Source organism: Heteronotia binoei, chromosome 3 (genome assembly GCF_032191835.1).
Source record: "Heteronotia binoei isolate CCM8104 ecotype False Entrance Well chromosome 3, APGP_CSIRO_Hbin_v1, whole genome shotgun sequence".
Lineage (NCBI taxonomy): Eukaryota > Metazoa > Chordata > Lepidosauria > Squamata > Gekkonidae > Heteronotia > Heteronotia binoei.
This window is the reverse complement of record NC_083225.1, coordinates 81,533,243-81,548,632: the sequence shown is the minus strand read 5'-3', so window position 1 is coordinate 81,548,632 and position 15,390 is coordinate 81,533,243. Positions and strand designations below refer to the sequence as shown.

The window sequence follows — 15,390 nt, the reverse complement described above, 5'->3', positions numbered from 1 at the left end:
TTCTTGGTTCCCCTTCTTTTTTCTTTATTTCATTTTGTATATCCAACATCCGCTTTTCTTTAGCCCTCTTATCTTTATTATTCAATGTAATCAATAGTCCTCTCATTACTGCTTTGTAAGTATCCCAAACCGTCTGGAATTCTATATCCTCAGTGTCATTTATTTGGAAAAACACTATAGTTTCTTTTTCTAGAAAAGTCACAATATCTTTACCTTGTAGCAAATCCTCATTTATTCTCCATCTTCTTGTTTTCTTTTGCAATTTTGTAGCCCAAAATATTGGATTATTATCTGCACATACCTTTTCTAGTTATGAGGCCTAAACTTTTAGAGCCCCATAACATATCTATTCTGGAAAAAGTATTATGTCTTGCTGAAAAGAAAGTATAGTCTCTTACTTCAGGATTAAATTTGCTCCAAATATCCTCTAAGCTTTCTTGTTTAACCAACTCAAAAAATGATTTTGGCAGTCTCCCTTCTTTATTATTGCTCTTTTGGCCAGACCTATCTATATTGTTTTGTATTGTTCCATTAAAGTCACCCATCATCAAGATCTGGTCGTAGGACACATCATCCAACTGTCTATTAATGTCTTTTTAAAAAAGCATCTTTTGCACCATTTGGTGCATATAGTTCTAATAACATTTTTTTTGCATCCATCATCACTTCCACTGCTATATATCTTTCATCTTTATCTTTAAATATCAATTTTGGTTCTAATTGTTCTTTAATGTAAAAGACCACACCCCTTTTCTTTTGATCCGCCAATGAAAAAAATTCCAACCCCAATTGTTTGATCCACAAAAATTTGTAATCCTTTTGTTGTATATGAACTTCCTGTAAACAAATAATGTTACATTTTTGTTTTTTAATCCAATGAAATGTTGCTTTTCATTTTTGGGGTGAATTTAGTCCATTTTTATACCAAGATAATAATTTGTAATCCATTATGATGCAAAGTCTTTATTCTCTTCAAAAAAACTACACATCTCTTGCTCATTCCTTATTGTAATCCTTCTTCCAAGTTGCTCAAAGCCCAAACCTTCGGGTAGTATCCATCTATATCTCGTTCCCTCTGCACGTAGCTTCTCTGTTAATCTCTTGTATTTCTTCCTGTCGTTTATCACTTGTCTTGGCAGCTCTTTCATTATTTTGATTCTGCTCCCTTCCACTATCAGAGCCTTTTGAAAACTTTTATTTAGAATTTCCCCTGCCATATCCTTTGTCCTTAGTTTTATAACTATATGTCTTGGTAAGCCTTTATCTTTTGCATATGATGAATTAACTCTATAGATACTGTCCAACATGTTTCTGGACTTTTCAGGATCTTCCTCTAAATAGTCAGCAATTATTTTCACCATATAATCCATTAAATCAGTTCCCTCCCCTTCAGGTATTCCTATCAGACGCACTTGAGTTTCCATTAATCTGCAGTCATGAACTGTTACCTTCTCTTGAAGTTTTAATAAGGTGGAAGCATGCACATCAACTTTCTCTTCAACATCTTTGACTCTGTTTGTGACCATACCCAGCACATTTTTAAAATCTTCAACTTCTTTTTTAAGGTCTCCAATGTCTTTCTTAAGCTCTTTTTTGCAAGCTGTTAACATCTTCTCCACACCCTTCATGATCCTGGCCTCCATGGTATCAAACTGACTTTGCATTTTGTCCAAAAAATGAGATCTTACATGAGTTAGTCTTCTGACAAAAAAAAAAACTTCAAAAAATCCAAAGACTCCAATTCTAAATCCAGCACCAAGTCCAGTAGCTTAAAGCTTGCTGTTTAAAATAAGACTAATTTCGTCCTTCTCCTACCTTCCTCGGCTGAGATATTGATTTTTAACAGTTTTTGGCAATTTTCCCTCTTCAAAATGGCGATCAAATTTCTCTATGGTTAAAAATCCCTAGCAAAGACCTTCTTCTTGCTCCTCTCACCTTCAGCTTTTACTTCCTGGTTCACTGAGCCCAGTTCTCATTCTCCAAATATTGCGGTCTTTAGATGCTTGTTATGTTAATTTCAAGTGCAGAGCCATAACACCGAAGCATATGTCAGCAACCTCAGGTATTCAAAATAATTCTTTTCATTCCCAGATTCCATCAAAGTCTTTAATTTAACAGAGTCCAAGTTTCAAGTTTCCTTTTCCTCCCCTCTTTTTCTTTATTATTCAAATTTTCCCACCTTCCAATGTTATTTAGATTAGCTTAGAAAAGTCACGGAGCGAGAGATTACAATCAAAGTACTTTAACAGCTATGCCTCTTAAACTTCAGTCTTGTCGCTTCTCAGAAGTTTATCAGTCCCAAAAGAGAGTGAGATCCAAACAGGCTTATGCCAATTAAATGGCTCTTAATCCTTTGTAGATGCTGAACAACGCCATTTTTCTACGCTGGACCTCAAAGCTTCAGAAAACCCCCCTCCGAGATCAATCATCAGCTGAGGTCACACGGCTCAAAGTATTTTGTGTGTTATCCTGGGCAAATCTCTGTCTGAGGAATGCAGGCAGGAAGCCCTTTAAGGCTTCTTACTACCCTGAACAAAGAATTAAGTTTTCCCCTTATTCAGGAGACGACAGCTCTGTTGGATTCTCACACCGGAAGCCTTCCTTCATTATTTTTTTCCCCCAGATCTGTCCAAAATATTTTTAACTGTTCCATTAAAATCTCCCATTGTCATGATTTGCTCATACGTCACTTGATCTAATTGTTGCATAATGTCTTTAAAGAAAGATTCTTTTGCTCCATTTGGGGCATACAGTCCCAATAACAAAGTTCTTTTGTAGTTCAACATCCCTTCCACCACAATATATCTACCATCATCATCCTTAAAAATCAATTTTGGGTCTAATTCGTGCTTAACGTAAAAAACAACACCCCTTTTTTTCTCCTTAGCCAATGAACAAAATTCCACACCCAGTTGTTTGTTTCATAAAAAATTGTAATCCATTTGTTTAATGTGTACTTCTTGTAGGCAAATTATGTTACATTTTTGTTTCCTAATCCAATGAAAAGTTGCCCTTCTTTTTTGTGGTGAATTTAGTCCATTTACATTCCAAGATATTAATTTGTAATCCATTGTGGTTTTTTATTTTTATTCTGTACTTCCAAATTCCTTACGTTCGTCCAAAAACTTTATCATTTCTTGAGTGCTTGTGATTGTAAATCTCTTTTCTTTGTATTCAAAACTTAAACCCTCTGGAAATATCCATCTGTATCTCATTTCATTTTCTCTCAGCTTTTCAGTCCATTTTTATACAGTCCCCTGTTGTTTATGACTTTTCTTGGCAATTCTTTCATAATTCTTACACTACTGCCATCCACCTCCAATGTATTTTCAAATTGTTTACTTAAAATCTTTCCCACCATATCTCTTGTCACAAATCTCACTACCACATCTCTTGGTAATTTGTTTTTTTCTGGCATAGACTGAGTTAACCCTGTAGATATAATAAAAATAACTGGTTTCATCAGGGTCATCCCCCCAAAACTCAGCAATTATTCATGTTATATATGTCCTTAAATCAATCTCAACAGATTAAGGCACCCCTCTCAGATGTATCTGATTTTCCATTAGTTTACAATCTTGTAGTACTGCTTTCTCATGCATTTTTTAATTGTGGAATCCACTGTATCAATTCTTGAGTCTTGGTCTTTCACCTTTTCTTCTACCTCCTGCACTTTCTTTAACGCTGCTTTGGAGTCTTTCCTGAGATCCTCATTTTTTTTTATTTCTTTCTTAACCGCCTCTGCACTGGATTCAATATCTTTTTTTAATTCCTTCTTACTCTCTGTTATTTAATCTTTTATTACTTTTGCCAGTCTTGACTCCATGGATTCTATTGCCTCCTGCCATTTAGACATTTTTGCTTCTTCAAGTGACCTAGCCCTCATACGAATCTGCTTTGCTCCTGATTTATGCACCAAATAAAATTTAAATTACACAGACTTATAAATTAAAGCATTCCCTTTTATATGAGCCCAAAATTGCCATTCCCAGAAGCTCCTAAATCGAGATATTAATTTTTAAAAGTTTTATTTTCTTCAAAATAGCGTCCGCGGCTTTTCTGCCCCTTTTTTTAAAAAAACAATTCCTTTTTCTCCTGGAGTGCTCCAAAATTAGTTCAAAGCATATAGTCCAATAGATTTCACCTTTTAATGATGATATCTGCTGGCTCCACTATTTTTTAAAGTCCCATTTTCTTTTAAAATTTTTTTGAACTTTTGACCTTCTTTTAATGGCCACTGGTACTTCTCTATGATTTATGGTCCTAGAGAGGGCTAGGAGGCTTGCAGTTTTTGCATCTCTTAATGGCTACTTCCTTCCTTTCTTGCCACGAAGTCTCATTTTAAATGGTTAAGAAGTTTCATGATCTTTCTATGACGCCATTTCCTGTGACATCCATCAAGTTAGCAGTTCTGTTTCAGAGGGGGTTGTCTGGCCCAACCAAAGGTACTCAAAACATAAGTTGTTTTCCCTCTTTTAACCTTGTTTCTCAAATTTCCTTAGTCCCAAATTTACCCCCTCCTTTATCTTCTTTACTTTAAGGTAACGTGTTTGTATCCAGACCTTTGTCTTTATTTCAAGTAAGTCTTATTTTAGTCCCGGAGTGATAGATGAAGATCTTTTACTTTTAAAGTCACTATCCTTTTGAACACCATTCTCTTCAAAGATAGATGTTAAACAGTTCCAAAGAAGCTTTGAATCCTGGTGAATTTAAGTCAATTTAATGACCCTGTAGACCTTGAAATACAATCCTTCTCCGGGGACTCTTCAAAGCCAAAAGAAACCCCACTGGAATTCCTCATCAGCCAAAGTAAATCCCCTCAGAATTTAATATGCATGTCTTGGCCTTCTCCCTGCCTGGGAGAAGTAGGCAGCAGGCATTAGGATCACCTACTCTGCCCAAAACAGAGGCTCTGGTCTGCTCCTCTCCTGAGAAGCAGCTCAATCCTCCATGACCCAAACCCGGAAGTCCCAAAAATAATACTGTATGATAACCTCACCCACTACCCTCCCTAAGATTCAAGATTTTCCCTCAGTTTGTATTTCCCTTTCTGACTGAGCAGCCCTACTTATCCATTTTCTGAAGAACTATGAATGTCCCACCCTGTCACAGTATGACATTTTGTTGTTGGCTCAGCCCAGGAATCTGAGGGAAGGGTCAAGATTCCCCTTTAACTTAAACCATTAAAATGGCACTCAAAACTTTTTTTAAAAAAAAATCAGAAATAAAATATAAAATAAAATAAAATTTAGCTGTTACAAGCACTAATGAAAGCACATTTTAATTTAAGCATAAACAAATGTGTGGCTACAAAACTGCCTCACCTGCACTTGAAATCAGTGGCTGCCCTCCATATATTCACAAAAAAAAAAAAAACCCTGCCATGTTTTGTTATATTTGTCATTTCAGCATATATGGCCCTTCTATCAACAGTTTTAAACTGTGCTCACCTTAAGAAACAGATTGGAGTACAATAAGGCTGCTTAACTGGAAAGCCCATAAAACTTTCTAGAGCACATTTTAGTGGTTCTGCTGGATCTTAGCCGACAGTCTTCAACTCGTACAGGACTGCCTCTTAATCTGGAAGACTAAAATAGTTTTGATTTTAAAATCATTTTGGGGTGGAATTCCTTTATTTAAATCATAATCTCTTCAGTTTCAGGAACTAATTGCTTGTCCAATGTAACCCTCTCTATCCTGTTATCACAATATAAACCAAATGAATACAGGAATGAGAGAAAAAGCATTTATAAAAGTAAGCAATCCTGTCCACAGAAATGGACTGACAATAAGCCACCTTTGGGATAATCATTTTCAGAATCCTTTTAAATGGAAGCAGTTGAGAATGAAAATTATATCTGGGTTTCAGATGGGCTTGGCAAATTTCAAGTTAAGCAGGATTTGGTAAATGAAGGGCATTTTTTCTCATGTGGCTTATACATACCCAATTCCAACCATTTCAGGATTTACATGAGTTGAAAACCAGTGTATTGTAGTGGCATTAGAGTGTTGGAGTAAGATCAGGGAGATCCAGATTTGAATCCCCATTCTACCATGAAAGCTCACTGGATGACTTTGGGCCAGTCACACAGTTTCACCTAACCTACCTCACAGAGTTGTCTTGAGGATAAAATGAAAGTCAATTTGGGTCCACATTGGAGAGAAAGGGGGAGTATAAATAAATATATTAATACATATGTTAAGTGCTCTAAGAACCCAGTTATTTTAAGCTGTTGTGGTAGTACTCTGTAATGTCTAAAGTCATTCTTTTAACAGAGCACCTGATTTTATCACCCCTTATTACATCCCCCCCCCCCAGGTGGCTATTGATGAACGTATCAGGCAGCTGCATGAGGCCCACCGGGATTTTGGCCCGACTTCTCAGCACTTCCTTTCAAGTAAGTAATTGCTTACTATAATTGTTCCTCATTTCTGTAATATTACTTAAACTTTAAAGCTGTGTTATATATTCAGTCCTCGATGAAGAAAAAAGTAGGCCACATGAACCAAAACAAAGATGAAAAGACAAATGGTGCAAAGGTGCTAAAGTGTAAATACAGGAATGGAACTAAAAGAATCTGGAAGATTCCCCCTGACGAAGCTGCATGTGAAATGTGTAGGGGCTATACAATCATTAAGATTCTTTCCTTTGTATTATTTGTCTTTTCATCTTCATATATTCAGTCCTGGAGACTGAAACCTGGATCATTTGTCTGTGTTTTAATTAATAAAACAATATTAAACTAACTTTCTTATTACAGTACTTAAGAGTCATTGGGAGCTAAAACTTGTACTCAGATGTCCATAACATTCAACAGAGATAGAAAGAGCACTAATACAACCCTAAGACCTGATTCTCATTAAAAAAAAGAGAGAGAGATAAGTGGTAATCCACTCTTTGGACCATACTACTCATGAGTACAAGTGGAACTCTCTTGATATAGAATACATGACCACTAACTTTAAAAAGTACTTTCTTTGGATAGATTATTTGCTGATATAAAGAAGGTTCTAGGTCAGTATAAATAGACACTCCATTATTATTGTATTGTTCCATTATGACTTGAGTTCTATGACTTGCAATAAAGAAGAATTTTGGAAGTTGATAACAGTTTTCATACAAGAAAAAGTATATTTTTGCAGCTGGACAACAGCACAAATAAGTAATATAAAAGTAATCTCATCTGAAATAAATCCTTAGGATTTTTAGCTTTTTCTCAGCATGCAAGGAGTATGAAATAGTTTTAAATTTTTTTCTACTTAGATGCAGAAGGGTGTTGAACTGTTCTGGAACCTTCTTATATGTTTGTGTATGTGTGTGTGCCTACATGCAGTTTGTTTGTTTATTTATTTATTTATTTAGGATTTATATCCCGCCCTTCCCACAAGTGGCTCAAGTTGTGATGGAAAACAGGCTTTTAAAATACTCCATGTCTCAGAGAGTCAGGGAGTTCAAGAGTTAATCTTCCCTTGAATTGAGAGCTAATGTAATTGGTTGTACACACTCTGATTGGTTAGCATCAGCTGCTAGAGAATTAAAAAACAATTGTTCTGGAAGGGAAAGAGTCTTTTTTGTATTTAGTCTTTCATATGGCTCAGTAGCCAAAGAGTTGGTTCCTAAGGGAGGAGATATTTGAAGTTAGTGTTTTCTGATGGGATAGTCAGAAAGGTTCTTCAACAGAAAGAAGAAGAGAGACTCATTTGTCTTTACAATATTTTAGCTACCCAGAGAGAATTCAGTTTCTCAGTCAAGAAAACTACATAACTGCTTTACTCAGAAAATATTACTGGAAATAGATTTGGCAAGAGTTGACTGGGCAGTTAGATGGACACTCCCAATCAAGCCAAATAGGAATAGTTATTATTGCTTCTTAGGGGAAACAATGACTCCCGCCAGTGAATAGGGGTTGCTCTAAGGGGAACTTGGGTCTGGAGAAGAAATAGAAGCTTTGGACAACCTCAGGAGTTACTAGGAAGCTGTAATATCTGAAGGGATATTTAAGAGGAGACATCTAGGGACAAAAAGCAAATACCATCCTCTAGAAGAAACATTATTAAGAACTGTATTAGAGCTGAACTATACTAAGCACAGTACCTCTCAAATAAACTTTCAAAAACCCTTGAAACAACTACAAATAAAGACTCTTGAATGTTCTAAGAATTCAGATCTGTATATATTTGGAAGTTTTTATCTCAGCAATCTCTAAACCTTGAGAGAGAGAGAGAGAGAGAGAGAGAGAGAGATATTCCCTGCCTGTTTAATAAAAGCGTTCTTCTGTTTTTGAAAATTAAACTGCCTCAGATGCTATTTAAGTGAGGGTTTAAATATAAAACAAGACAGCTCTTGTATTTTCCCTCATGTACCTGTGTTGAGTAAAAGCCTAAACCAATATTAACACAAAGAGTGGAATAGTTTACATTTATTTCAATTTAGAAGATATATTTGCTACTGTAGGGCAACTCAGTCACTGAGGGGAACTGAAGTTTTGGTGGGGAAATCTACCTGTTGGGAGATATCAAAGTCTGTGATAGCAGTCTTCAATATTTTACCATGTACACTGTGACCCTAATATGCTTGCAAATATGTATACTCAGAAGTCCCAATGAGTAAATACATCTAGGATTTCAGTTTTTGTCACCTGACCCCTAAGAACAAAGTTTAATGGCTACAGAGTGAACAAATATCAAGGTTTCATGGCTAGAGGTTGAGGTGACTGACCTGGAGAAGCAGAGAGTCAATTAGGCAATTAGGGGCTCTTTAGCTTGGAGAAACGTCGACTGCGGGGTGACATGATAGAGGTTTACAAGGTAATGCATGGGATGGAGAAAGTAGAGAAAGAAGTACTTTTCTCCCTTTCTCACAATACAAGAACTCGTGGGCATTCGATGAAATTGCTGAGCAGAAAGGTTAAAACGGATAAAAGGAAGTACTTCTTCACCCAAAGGGTGATTAACATGTGGAATTCACTGCCACAGGAGGTGGTGGCGGCCACAAGTATAGCCACCTTCAAGAGGGGTTTAGATAAAAATATGGAGCACAGGTCCATCAGTGGCTATTAGCCACAGTGTATGTGTGTATATAAAATTTTTTGCCACTGTGTGACACAGAGTGTTGGACTTGATGGGCCGTTGGCCTGATCCAACATGGCTTCTCTTATGTTCTTATGTTAGGCACTTGGAGAAGACTCTCGGGGACGTATTAGATGAGCCCCACTCTGAATGTGGCAGCCCTGCTGCTGCCAGTGAGCATGAGGGTCAAGAGGGAACAGGGCACTGTGCTGAGGATAAGGGGAATGCGCCCTCAGAAGGGGCCTCTTCTTCGTTGGTGAGCGGGTATCCTTTCGTGCCAAGGAACCATACCTGAACAGGGAGAGAGGGGTGGTCTTGATAGCTGGTGATTCGATCCTTAGGCAGGTAGACAGCTGGGTGGCAAAACCGCGTACTGACCGTATGGTGACTTGCCTGCCTGGTGCAAAGGTAGCAGACATTAACGGATGTTGTAGATAGGCTGATAGACAGGGCTGGGGATGAGCCAGTGGTTGTGGTTCATGTTGGCACCAATGATGTGGGGAAATGCAGTTGTGAGGAAAAATTTAGGCTGTTAGGCAGGAGACTTAAAGCCAGGACCTCCAAGGTAGCCTTCTCAGAAGTGCTACCTGTTCCATGTGCAGGGCTGGAGAGACAGGCACAAATTATAAGTGTCAATGTGTGGATGAGACGATGGTGTAGGGAGGAAGGGTTTAAATCTGTTAGGCACTGGGATGCTTTCTGGAACAAGCGGGAGCTGTACAAAAGACAGTCTCCACTTGTCCCCAGATGGAACCAGGCTGCTGGTGCTTAAAATCAAAAAGGTGGCAGAGCAGTTTTTAAACTAAATCTTGGGGGAAATTCAACAGGAGATAAAATGTTTCTGGTTTGGGAGGACTCATCTCAAAGAGATGAAGGGTTAGCTGTTATTTTTCTACCAGGTAATGGATCAGAGTTGTCCACTGAGATGGTGACAAACATTATGGAGTGTCTGCCAAAGTCTCGAGGCAGCAGGGGGAAGGTTGCGGGCCTAACTTGCCTGGGAAATTATAGATGTTTGTAGACAAAGTGTTCAAAGTAAAATTGGTGAGTTGGAATGTTTAGTGTTGGGGAAAAACATAGACATTGGGGGAATTTCAGAAACTTGGTGGAATGAGGAGAATCAGTGGGACACGGTGATTTCTGGATATAAGTTATAACGGAAGGATAGGGAGGGAAGGGTTGGAGGTGGAGTGGCTCTGTATGTCAGAGAGGGTATACAGTCCAATAAGACTGAGGTCAAAGAATTGGATTCCCTTCTAGAAATGCTTTGGGTCGAAATAGAGATCCCAAAAGGAAATTTAACTATGGGAGTTTGTTATTGTCCATCAAATCAAAAGATAGAGGACGGTTATAATATGATGGAAGGATTAAAGATAGCAGCTTTAACCATAAAAACTGTGTCGTAATAGGTGATTTTAACTACCCGCAGATTGATTGGGTCAATATGTGTTCAGGTCGAGAGAAAGAGATTGAGTTTCTAGATGCTCTCAATGACTGTGCTATGGAGCAGATGGTCACAGAACCTACCAGTGGTGGGGCAATCTTGGATTTGGTCCTAAGTAATGCCCAAAACTTATTGAGTGATGTAAAAGTGATCACACCGCTTGGGAGCAGTGACCATAACGTTATTGATTTCACTGTTTGTACAAATAGGGAGTTGCCCCAAAAGACCAGCACAACCACGTTTAACTTTAAAAGGGGTAAATTCTCTGAGATGAGGAGGCATGTGAAGAGGAAACTGAAAGGAAAGATAAACACAGTCAAAACTCTTGGGGAAGCTTGGAGGCTATTTAAAACTACAACGCTAGAAGCTCAAATAAAATATATACCACAAGTTAGGAAAGGCACAAACAGGTATAAGAAAAGGCCTGCATGGTTAACAAGCAAATTAATGGAAGCTGTAAAAGCTAAGAAGGATTCCTTTAAGCGATGGAAATCTAGTCCAAGTGAGGTTAATAAAAGGGAACACAGGCTGTGGCCAATCAAATGCAAAACTGTGATCAGGCAGGCAAAAAGGGACTATGAAGAACATATTGCAAAAAACATAAAGACCAACAATAAAAATTTCTTCAAGTACCATATTTTTCGTTCCATAAGGCGCTCTGGACCATAGGACGCACCTTCCTTCTGGGGGCGATCCGCTGCCTCCGCCTCCCATCCCGGCACTTCCCCTGCACCTGCCTGCCTGTCTCCAGCTTCTTCCAGCAAGCGCTGGGATCGCTCCACGCTGCCCCACCGCAAACCCAGCACTTCGCGAGTGCCGGCTGCGGAGAGGGCAGTGTGCTTCCTCCGTGCCTGTCTGCCTGGCTCCAGCTCTGACGCTTACAGCAAGCGCCAGGATCATACGGTATATTAGAAGCAGGAAACCAGCCAGGGAGGCAGTGAGGCCCTTGGATGACCAAGGGGTCAAAGGATTACTGAAGGAGGATAGGGAAATGGCTGAGAAGCTGAATGCATTTTTTGCCTCCATCTTCACTATGGAAGATGAGAAGCGTTCGCCCACTCCAGAACCGCTAATTTTGGAAGGGGTGTTGAAGGACCTGAGTCAGATTGAGGTGATGAGAAAGGAGGTCCTACAACTGATTGACAAATTAAAAACTAATAAGTCACCAGGTCTGGACGGCATACATCCAAGAGTTCTAAAAGTACTCAAAGGTGAAATTGTGGATCTCCTGACAAAAATATGTAATCTTTCATTGAAATCTGCCTCCGTTCCTGAGGACTGGGAGGTAACAAATGTCACCCCCATCTTTAAAAAGGGTTCCAGATGAGATCCGGGAAATTACAGGCCAGTCAGTCTGACTTCAATACCGGGAAAGTTGGTAGAAAGCATTATCAAGGACAGAATGAGTAGGCACATTGATGAACACAAGTTATTGAGGAATACTCAGCATGGGTTCTGTAAGGGAATTGAAAACAAATCAGCCAGTATCATAATGCCCCTGTATAAATCGATGGTGCGTTCTCATGTGGAGTACTGTGTGCAATTCTGGTCACCGCACCTCAAAAAGGATATTATAGCATTGGAAAAAGTCCAGAAAAGGGCAACTAGAATGATTAAAGGTTTGGAACACTTTGCCTATGAAGAAAGGTTAAAACGCTTGGGGCTCTTTAGCTTGGAGAAACATCGACTGCGGGGTGTCATGATAGAGGTTTACAAAATTATGCATGGGATGAAGAAAGTAGAGAAAGAAGTCTTTTTCTCCCTTTCTCACAATACTAGAACTCATGGGCATTCAATGAAATTGCTGAACAGTCAGGTAAAAATGGATAAAAGGAAGTACTTCACCGAAAGGGTGATTAAGATGTGGAATTCACTGCCACAGGAGGTGGTGGCGGCTACAGGCATAGCTAGCTTTAAGAGGGAATTGGATGGAAATATTGAGCAGAGGTCCATCGGTGGCTATTAGCCACAGTATGTGTGTGTGTGTATATGTATGTATGCATATGTGTGTATACACAAATACACACATATATTGGCCACTGTGTGACACAGAGTGTTGGACTGGATGGGCCATTGGCCTGATCCAACATGGCTTCTCTTATGTAGTATTTATACATAAACAGCACATTTATAAAGTGGCATATAGTTTACAGATGGCATACACAAAAAAGTTTTTTGTCATGAAAAGCACTTTAATATAAATGTAGCCAGGATTGCATTGCATTGCAAAAAAAATGCTGGAACTGAATTGTCTTGCCTCATGGGTAAATTATTCCAAAATTGGTACCAGAGTTAGGGTACTATCCAGCGGTTCCCAAACCAGGTTGTCAAACTGTGTTAGAATCTATAAATGAAGGATGGCAGAAATGTTAAGGAAATTGCAAATACCTTATTGCATCATATCTTATTTAAAAATAAGAATACTAATATAGAAAACCTAATTTAATCTTAGAAGTGCTTTATCCAAATAAAAAAGGACAATCAAATGAGAGGATTCAGCAAACAGAAGGTGAAAAACACATGCATATTCTAGCCTATGAGGATAAAAGGCACATATAGCTGTTATATACCCGTCATTCTCTTCTTTGGTTCTCTATTTTGGTGGATATGACTGTCTGTTCTATTGTTTGTTTTTTTCTGTTATCCAGATGTATTTGCATGGTGAAATCATAAATATAAATCATGTGCACCCCCATATTCATGCATGCATTTTCATAAGATAATGTAACAGTAATTATAGAGTTCCTTGAAACCATACTATAAACGTTTACTTTCCATTAATGGAGAACAAGGAATTATACACACTACTAATGTTTAGACCAATTTCGCAGGGCCTGTAAGACATACCTCTTCAAAATAGCCTTCGCCCATACCGAGCTAAGATAATGTCGCTGTGTATGTTTTCTTTTCTTTCCACTGAACTTAAGAAGATCTATTTAGCACCTTAATGTTAATTTTAATGTAACTGTATATTGATTTAAGATGATTTTATTGCTATGTATGATTTTATTGTAATGTATTGCATTTAGATGTTGTGAGCCGCCCTGAGCCTACTTGTGCGGGGAGGGCGGGATACAAATAAAAAGTATTATTATTATTATTATTATTATTATTATTATTATTATTATTATTATTATTATTATTATTATTATTATTATTATATTATAATGGTATTGAAGGAAAGATGAAAAATAAATCCTAGTTTGAAAATGTCTACACTAATATTTTGGAAATTGCTACTTTCCCCAAGAAAACTGCCATTTTCATACTTTTCCCTCTCTTGTGTTCATGTTGCTAGCAAGTCACTGTCATGATTGTATATATACAGATAACCAATTATATTGCTGCTTCTTTCCAGTGTGTTTTTGAAAAAGACCACTTTTAAAAGTTTACTTGCATTTAAGTTAACAAGTGTACTTGGCAAGATTATTATAGTAGTCTCCAGTGGAGTATATGAGAAAACAGATGCACCTGCCTTCATATGAGAGAATCTTCAGAAGAACCCATTTGACTCCCCAAGAAATTGGTCATAATAAGGAAGTAGTACAGTTCATCCACTCACTGGAATTGCAGAACAACAAAAAGTCACAGCATTAAAGCTGCAACAAAGCTTTTTAAAAAAATCACCTGAATAATGGGAGGGGGTAGTTACAGCCTTGTATGGCCTTTTAAAGAGGTCTTTTGAAGTCCTTTGAAAGATTACTTGAAACAGCTTCAAAGCAGCAAAGCATATATATAAATGAAGCTGTTTGAAAATGACATCTTTGGCCTATTGTAGAGTGATTATATGAAAATAAGGAGCAAAACTATATTTAAATAGAATGTATCAGTGGAATAGAGAATGGATACAGGATAATAATCTCCTGCTGTTTTTTGATGCATTACAAGGAGACACCACCCAGTAGATAATCAGAATTTATTCTTAAGAAAAAGACACGGTGTACTGATTTTGTACTGAGATTGCTTTACTGCCAGTATACTAAATCATTAATTTTTTAGGTATAGTCAGTAAGTGTGACAAGCCTTGGGTGTGCAATAAAATATACTACTATTGAACAGCTGCATTGGAATTGAAATCAGGAACACCCTTAGATTTTATGGCTGAGAAGGAGAAAATCTATTTTGTTTTAGAAAGTATATATTCTAAACACATGTTATGATCACTAGGAATAAATGCTTTTTTGGTAACCTTTCCACCTGCAAATAGTCTTCACTCTTTCTATTCAAATTAGGCTAAGTGGGCTGCTTGCTTTAAGAGGCAGGAAGCCAGTTGAAGGCTCCCTTTCACTCCGCCCCACACACACCTGCAAGTGGGAGGGGGTGGAAGGCAGGCTTCTAATGGCTGTCTAGTTTCCTACCTGCTTGCCCGTCTTCCTGTCATTTTCCTGTCTCCCTCCCTCCCTCTTTCCTTTCCTTTCCTTTCCTTTCCTTTCCTTTCCTTTCCTTTCCTTTCCTTTCCTTTCCTTTCCTTTCCTTTCCTTTCCTTTCCTTTCCTTTCCTTTCTCCCAAACTTTTATATAACTCTTACTTCATTCATTCTTCTCATTCTTTCTCTGTTTCTCTCTGTCTTTGTCTTTTTCTCTCATTCTATCTTCCTTCTCATTTTTCTTTCTCTCACTCCTTCCCCCCTTTTTCCTACCTCCCTTCTTTCTCTCATTCTTTCTCTGTTTTTTTTTTTTCTTTCATTCTGGCTGTGATCACACACACTAAATAATGCACTTTCAATTAGGGTTGCCAGGTCCAATTCAAGAAATATCTGGGGACTTTGAGGGTGGAGCCAGGAGACTTTGGGGGTGGAGCCAGGATGTGACAAGCATAATTGAACTCTGTTCTGGCCATCGCATTTAAAGGGACTGTGCTCCTTTTAAATGCCTTCC

At 38.1% G+C, this 15,390-nt stretch overlaps 1 protein-coding gene across 4 annotated transcripts in view; it reads left to right on the top strand.

The window, feature by feature from the left end:
• Positions 1-15,390, top strand: part of DMD (dystrophin) — a 1,885,017-nt gene that overhangs the window by 1,635,697 nt on the left and 233,930 nt on the right. For all 4 annotated transcript variants that reach the window (XM_060234097.1, XM_060234096.1, XM_060234099.1 and 1 more), the window contains one exon: positions 6,320-6,398. In XM_060234097.1, coding sequence (XP_060090080.1) covers positions 6,320-6,398 — 79 coding nt within the window. The remainder of the gene's footprint in view (positions 1-6,319; positions 6,399-15,390) is intronic.